The 7,869-nt window shown below is 38.0% G+C and overlaps 1 protein-coding gene across 1 annotated transcript in view; it reads right to left on the reverse strand.

The window, feature by feature from the left end:
• Positions 1-7,414, reverse strand: part of LOC104625618 — an 8,571-nt gene extending 1,157 nt beyond the window's left edge. Inside the window, exons 1-2 of the mRNA XM_010293288.1 lie at positions 7,280-7,414; positions 3,646-3,816 (exon numbers count right to left, since the gene is read on the reverse strand). Coding sequence (XP_010291590.1) covers positions 3,646-3,816; positions 7,280-7,414 — 306 coding nt within the window. The remainder of the gene's footprint in view (positions 1-3,645; positions 3,817-7,279) is intronic.
• Positions 7,415-7,869: the final 455 nt, after the last annotated feature.

The raw sequence follows: 7,869 nt of genomic DNA on the forward strand, positions 1-7,869 counted from the left end.
TCTTCTTGAGCGGTGTTGTCTTTTGTGTGTGTGTGTGTGTGTGTGTGTGATATCGATAGATACTGCGATTTGGTTGTACCTTGTATTAAATCTCTACTGATTTAATCTTCACCTAAAGATACTGGCGTCTTCCTGATCCAATCTGTTTGTATTAACAAATGAAACATGCCCTCTCCAGCTAAATAACAATTAATGACTCTTCAGAGTGGCCAGACTAGTAACCTCTGTGACATGCTTGCCTGTTCTCCACAGGGAATTAAAAGTCGGGATTTTCATCCCAAATTAACCTACCTACTAAAGCAACAGCAAAGGAGCTTGTGCGTGTGAACACCTGAGGTGGCCTTTCTTTCCAAAGCTGTCTGCAAAACTACCTGCCCAAAATTCATGGTTCTCCACATCTTTTTTAACCTAATCAGAAAACTGACTGAATGGGTTACAGAGGTGACCATGGTGATGCCCTGGTCTGTAACACAGGAGGCTTCATGGAGAGGCTACTCAAAGAGTGCCCATTTCTTGGCAAATGAACATTACATTGACAAATTGCCTATCATTAAAAAGGACAGTATCTGTCTTCTGTTCCTCTTGAGTTTTCCCTACTTATATAGGCTTTCTATGTGCGTTGTGGTTAACAAAAGTTAGTGATCATGGTTTAAGAAATGAAAATAAAATTAAGAAGTTGGGGAAATGGGGCGCCTTAAATACTCTTCATGCGTCCTGTGGCTAAGTGATGAAAGAACCTGCAGCTAAACTTCTATACACCTGGCTGTTCAGAAAAAAACAATTACACCATCACCAGAGCGCTACTCGGATCAAGGACACTGAAAGCTCCTACTGATAAAGAGAAGGAATATTTTAAAAAACAGATCTAGGCACAGAAACAAGATGCCCAGCACACATGATTCAGTGCCAAGTAGTTCCTCCATCAGCTATCGGAGTTTTAGTCACTTTAGTTCCACGGGGAAGCATCCCCTGACATATGGGAAGAACTCCCTATAAAAATCAACAAAACTGCAAAACAACTTTCCTCTAAAACACATTTCTTGGTCAGTGTTTGTGCAATGCCTGGTAGTGGGTAAGCTGTGAATGGGCCATAATTGTGGCTTATTTTGCAAGTTACAATCACCTTACTTCCTCCATATTTTGACATCTCGTTATCTGGAGAACTGAGGAGCTCTTTGCAACAGGACCTGCCTTGGGTGTTGCACTACATATGCTAACTATTATGAAGAGACTTTTATAGATAGCCGGGATCCCCAATCTCTGTACAAACTGTTCTCCTTAAATGACCACCTGCAGGTGAATGTTCACCATTAGTGAACACCTGGATTTCATGTCTTGCTCACTGCCTTCCACTAAATATAAGCGTCAGCTTAGCTACATACAGTCCCTTTTTAAAGTAGGTCCTCCTTCAAAAGAAGTCTCCCATTTCACTACAGCTGTGGATGTATCCTACTCCTCCAAAAGGCTCCAGATTCCCTTGTGCAAGAGGCTCTTGGAGATCTACACAAAGGGAATTTGCAGAGATCAGACTCAAAGGTGTCTGTTGTACAAGATACAGCAGAAACATGGTCAAAACAAGAGCAGGAAGAAACACTACTTTCATATGAGTGTTTCTAAAGATTGTCCTCATCCTTACCTCATGCTGATGTGTGTGAATCTACACTTTATTCTTTGGAGTAGGAGCAGTCTGCCACTCATAGCTAACTGCCATGCAGGATGGCTGGATGAAGCTTCTACCAACCCTAAAACACTGGAGAAACAAGTGGCAGAGAGACAGCTTCCCTGTTCTCCTTTCATTTGGTTTGTGTTTCTCCTCCTGCACACCACTTTAATAGTATCTGCTGGCCTCTGGTCATTGCTGCAGAGCAAAATGAAGTGACTGCAGACTGTACAGCAGGGATGACAGTACCAGCTAAGATACAACAAGGCCTAGTGTTGGTTAAGAACCAGGTTTAAGCCTAGTGGGCACCCTAAGCTGTGTTATTAGCTCTGGTTGCCATATCTTTACTACTGTCTTCACAGCCAAGGTAGCTTAAAATTGAGCAGTGCACCTCCCTGTTGCAATACTCCAGTTTGACACTGCTGAGCAGACATACCCTGAACCAAAGGAAGGGAGGGAGACAGGGAGACAGGGAGACACTTGACTTCAAGGATTACAGCTTGCAAACAGAACGCCCAAGGATATTTTGCAAATGGTTTACAGCTATGAATTTAAAATATAGTTGTATTTGTAACCAGCGTCTTGTAGAACTTCATTTGCTATGAAAAAAACCAATCCTGCTTCAACAAGGCAATTTTTGCCAGTATGTCAATTTTTTTCCGCAAAAAAGCCATTCCATGTTAACAGTTCACTAAAGATCTATGGAAAAAACAAACTTGTATTTCTCTATTAGGAGAAATTGCATTTAAATGCAATAGGAGAGTTGGGTTAAATGTTATGCAGAAAGATAGTTCATGCTTAGCACAATAGACCTTAGCACAATGCTTTCTTCTTTCAGCAATGCCAGCTCTAAGTGAAAAGTAGAAGTCATAAGCAAGTACAGCGTAAAAAAAACCCCAGGGCCTTGCTTGTGAAAAGATTTGCTCATTAAGGCTGTGTCTCATGCTGTGCTCAGGATAGATGATGGCCCACAGCTCAGTTACTGGAAGTTTGCAAGCGTTAAAGCAGGCATACAGATATCTACTGAGAACATACAGTATCTGCACATAGGAAAACATTCATTCTTCATGATTTCATTACTGCATGTTCACAGCTGGAACATGAATGCAACTTCATTCAAACAACAGCAATAAGCTATGCCTTAAAAACAAGTTGTATGTAAATGGGTCTGGCTGGAATCAAGGTTATAAGTAGAATAAAATTGTGCATAAGAAAATCATATGCTACTGCAATCTCAATTTGCTATTTGTTTTGGCTAGTGCTTTAAAAAGAAGTAGGTAATGTATTTTTCTTAACAACACTGTTGTAACACGTCTAGCCACACACACTAACCCTGTGGTCCTCCCTCTGCCAATCAGTAGTCAAGAGCATCATATTTCGTTAAGAAATTCAAGATAATCCAAGAACTTTTTTTGTTCAATTTATTAATAGAAATGTGGCAATTCTAACAGCTAATAACTGGCCGGTACAAGTATGTTAACTGTAATTATGAACAAAGCCCTAAATTAACACTTCAAATTTTGACCACCTTTTTCACAGAATGGAAATTTGCCTCTTCTCAAAGAAAAAGAACAGAATAAAAAAAATCTACATAGGTTTCCTAAGCCTTCTCCAAGAAACAAATGATTCTTACATTTAAGACCAAATCATGAATCCATTAAAGTCAACAACTTTCTAGTTGAAAAATGAATTTGTTGAATGCAATCAACTTTTAAAGCTGAGAACTGTAATTAAATCAATGGGAAAATACTTAAATGCCCATGGCACAATATGAACTATGGGCAATTTGTGATATCTAAAGTATTAGATGAATTTTTTTAAAAACAGTAAAGTTATTTGCAATGATGTAATAAAACAGACTTCAATTGGCCCAAAGGCACTAAAGAAAACAGGGGCACTATTTCCTTGGTGTCTTTAAATTTACATAGACAAGGCTCCGAATACTTTCTGAAGTAAGATGAAAGGTTGAATTATTGTCTACTTACAGGAGTATTGGACTGCTCGGTTAACTTCTGCTCCCACATCCTCAAACGCCGCTCCCGTTCCTTTAGTTCCTGCTCTTTAAAGCTCAGATCACGCTCCAGTTTCTTTAGTCTCTCTAAGGTTGCCTCAATTTCACATCTGCACGGAGACAATTTGTTACGTCTTGTCTTTTCCTGACAGATATAAATTGTTCATAATTCCCACTTGCATGTTAATTAAATATGAAAGGCTGAAAAGTACAATACTAACTCAAGCAGTTCATTTAATTACCAAATGCAAAGCCTTTCAGAGTTTTAAGAACAACTGGCAATGTTTATACTTGAGAATAACTATAATACCTTCAGTTGAAGAAAAATAACATTTAGAAGAGTAAAATGCCATATAATAACAACATTTAAAAAACTAAATTGCCATCTTTTCCCTCAACATCATGAAACATGATTTTAGCCATAAAGAAACTGCATTAAGAACTCGTAATGGGACAATCATTAGCAACACAATATGGGCAGTCTAAGAAGCCCATAACTTGGCTATAAATATTATTTGGACTTATACTCAAAATACGCAGAAGGAGCATTGGGATGCTTTTCCCTCTTACCTTCCTGGTTCTCTAGGTGAAAACAGGAGAGCAAGAATATAAACCATGATATGACCCAGCCCTGCAAATGGTTACAAATACAAGCTTCTCAAGTTAGGAATAGTAAATAAAAGGATTTGGTGTATTTTTCTCTGCTTCTCATCATATATGCAAAGGTGTGAAAAATAAGAAAGGCAGGAAGGGAAGGCAGTACTCTAAGAAGCTTCAGGTATCATCTTTATTGGGTTGCATCGCATGTACCTCATCCTAACGAAGTGGTTTCCTTTGACATGCTTTCTGATGGACAGTATCTTTTAAACACATGAACTGAACTGCTCTTGGAAAAGAGTTTAACAAGTTTTGCACTGCAAATACATGGGTGTGTACTAGAATGTACCGAAGAAGAATTCTGTCACTAAATTCATCCTCATTTTTTGCTTGTGGGATAACCAAAGAAAAACCTCCAGTTTGTATCAAAGGTTGTATTTGCATTTAACAAAGAGTTTCTGTGACTGTCTGGGAGACTGCGCTGCCTGCCACCTGTGTCCCGACTGTTACTTCAACTGTCTCCTATTCACATTGCAGGAATAGTCAATCACTGCAGTTCATCCTCCTCCTAGAGAGGACGAGCTCTTAAGGAGACAGATCCTAAAGATAGCTCTGAAGATGGCTGTTGAGATTCTGCAATGCCAAATCTTCTGCTCAAAAACTTTCACAACATTTTCCCTTTGCTAACACACTGCAAACAAAATCTGCTCCTTCTGATGTTTCCAAAAAGAAAATAAAAGGACTAACAGTCAGTTGCTGTTTCTTTTTGCAGGGTGGGAAGGAAAGAAAAAAAGAGCATATTTCTTCCTCTAAATCTTTTGTCCTAGCATGGAATGATTAAGCTCTTCTCCAGTATTGACCTGAAGGAGTTCAGGCTCTCAGTGTGGGAGAACGCATATAGCCTATTCAAGTAAATGAAATAATTTAAATATTCCAAATCTTATAGATTTCTTATTAAAATAAGACACCTCTGTCAGAGAGTAATGCTTACAAAGTACAGTGAAAGGATTCAAAGCTGGAATAACTAGCAAACTCTACTGCAAATTCTACCACCATGCTTAAGTCTACTGCAAAAATCAGCCACCTGGGGCAAGGGCATTTATCACACTTAAATCCTGCTGAGTGAACTCTTAGATGTGGTGGTCAGAACAAATGCCCCTCACAATTATGATGCTTCAGATTTCAAGCAAAATTCTCCCTCGTATTTAGGCACGCAAAGGTCAGGGCTGATCTCAGTGCTGGGTGGAAAGTGGTCGCACATCCTAATAAAGAAAAAAAAAATATCCATCCTAATAAAGGAACAAAACTATAAAGCACTGGATAGAAGGTCAGAAAGTGACTCCTCTCCAGACATTCATTTCCTTATCACAGACCCTTTCTGCCAAGTCCAACATACAGTATGCAATCTACTGCAGGAACTACAGAGTAATTTGAGGATAGTTGCAAGTGCTGCTTTTTGTACTGTGTCTCTCAACATCACTGCTAGTTATACGCAACTCTGTAATTTTTGAAGTATGTAAATTAAGTTTCTCTTTTAAATAACGTTCTACACTAGAAAAGTCCTGGTAACAATAGCTTTCTTTATGTCAAAAGTCTGTTTTGTGCTGTAATTACCTCTCTTCATTAGACAGAAACTTCTCTTATAATAAAAGGTCAGTCTGCGAAAACAGTTGCATTCTGAAAAATAATTCCACTGTATAATAAAACTGTGTAATTAAAGAGAAAGCTACCGTACATTGCCCAGTTAATGAGTCTTACTTCATAAATGAAGCAGCTTGAAACATTATACATGGTAGGGCATGTGGATTTGTTTGCTTCTGTAGTTCTGCAGTCTGAGCTTACTGGCTTTTCTAGAATAATCTTGTTCTGTGACACTGAAGAATGTATACTGTATTATTAGAAACGATAATGATAAACAGTCACAGATTAAAAACAATGACTGGCATTTGTTTATATGTCTTGAATTGCTACTGATACCCTAATATAAGTATCACTAATAGACTATTTTAATCATTAGAACAGTCGCTCATGGGGAGAGGGTGGAAGGAGAAATGCAGTTAGTATATATGACTAAATGCAGACAAATGTGATCTCTCACTGAATTGGAACATCATTACTTCAATAGTAATTTTTTACTACTGTAATAAAAGTGACTTGAGAAAGAGCTCAAAAGAGATCACAGAATATGAACTTAAACATAAGGCAGACCTGTGCAACTTAGTCGTAAGACAGTGCCCCTATTTGATTAAATAATAAAAACGTGAAGGGTAGAACAGTTAGGAAATATGATACTGAATTATTTTAAGGTAACAATGGAACAGGCAGATTAAAATGTATTATTAATATAAACATCAAGACCAATAAATGTTGCAAATAAGACCACATTAAAGATAGGTCAAAGGTCATTTATCTTATAATCTCTGTCAGTCATGTATAGACTAAGCCCACTCTCAGTTCTCACACCAGCCAGTCAGAGATGTTGAAGAGTCTGGTTACTCACTGTTACAGATGCATTTTTTGCACATCTCTATAACAAAAGAACCTCACCTTGCCTTTTTTTAAGAGCAGGAAAAAATGCAATCTAGCTTGTCTGAGCTTTGATTTGCTTTGATAAGTGCAGTATCCCTGTGAAAATGCAGTATCTGGATCACTAATTTGGAAGTCCGTCAAAGAACAAGCGCAACCTTTGCTTTTCCTAAGCCTACCCTTCTCCAGCGCTCTGATAGCCAGGCTTCATTAAAATTCCCTATTTCTTGGTAATACATCTCATTCTCTCCCTATTGCTATCAACTATACGGATAGTTCAAATATCTCTTTGCAAATCACTATGGGATAAAAAAAAAAAAAGGCAATGAGTAAAAGCAAAGATTTTTCAATGCTGAAGTTAAAACCCATTAAACTTCTGTGCAACTGTTCTCAGAAATGGTCTTAGTCTGTTTTAATTTATCCCTTGGGATCACTTTATGCATACAAGTCTTTCACCTACTTTAACTTGCATATTTTTTGTATACCTTCCGTTTATTTGGCTTAACCTTCATGAGTGTCTCCATATAGAGCCATGGCTTCCGCATCAGGGAAGGCAGCCGCTGCTGGAATTCAGGTAAGAGTGTGCCCCTCTTAGCCAGCTCCTGAGCAAGTCCCCACATGGCTTGTGCTCTTTCTGCACTTCGTGTTTTCATTTCTGCTTAATTCAGAAATCATCTTTGCTATTAGGCAAATCATGCCCCATCATGAATTTGTATTTTCTCTCTCATATTTCCTTGACTCCAAGTTATTTATTCTTAAAAAAAAAAAGCCACAAGTCTCCATAGTAAGTTTTTCCATGACTTGATAGTGCCAAAGAACTTTTTGTTTCTACATGGCTTTTCATTAGCACCTTGTTAGTCATTCCTCATCTGAGCAATTTACGTGCATCAAAATAAAATTTGCAAGAAACATCTGGACTTCCTGAGTCACACTCCAAGAAATGAATCGATTTAATGAAAGAATAGAAGTTTAATGTTACCAAGTGTCAACTAGCACAGCTTCTATTCTGCTATATTGACAAGATTTAGGTAGTTACTTTTTTTTCCTGAAGGAATTGAAATACTTGCTCATCTTC

The sequence above is a fragment of the Phaethon lepturus genome, unplaced genomic scaffold, assembly GCF_000687285.1.
Source record: "Phaethon lepturus isolate BGI_N335 unplaced genomic scaffold, ASM68728v1 scaffold47058, whole genome shotgun sequence".
NCBI lineage: Eukaryota > Metazoa > Chordata > Aves > Phaethontiformes > Phaethontidae > Phaethon > Phaethon lepturus.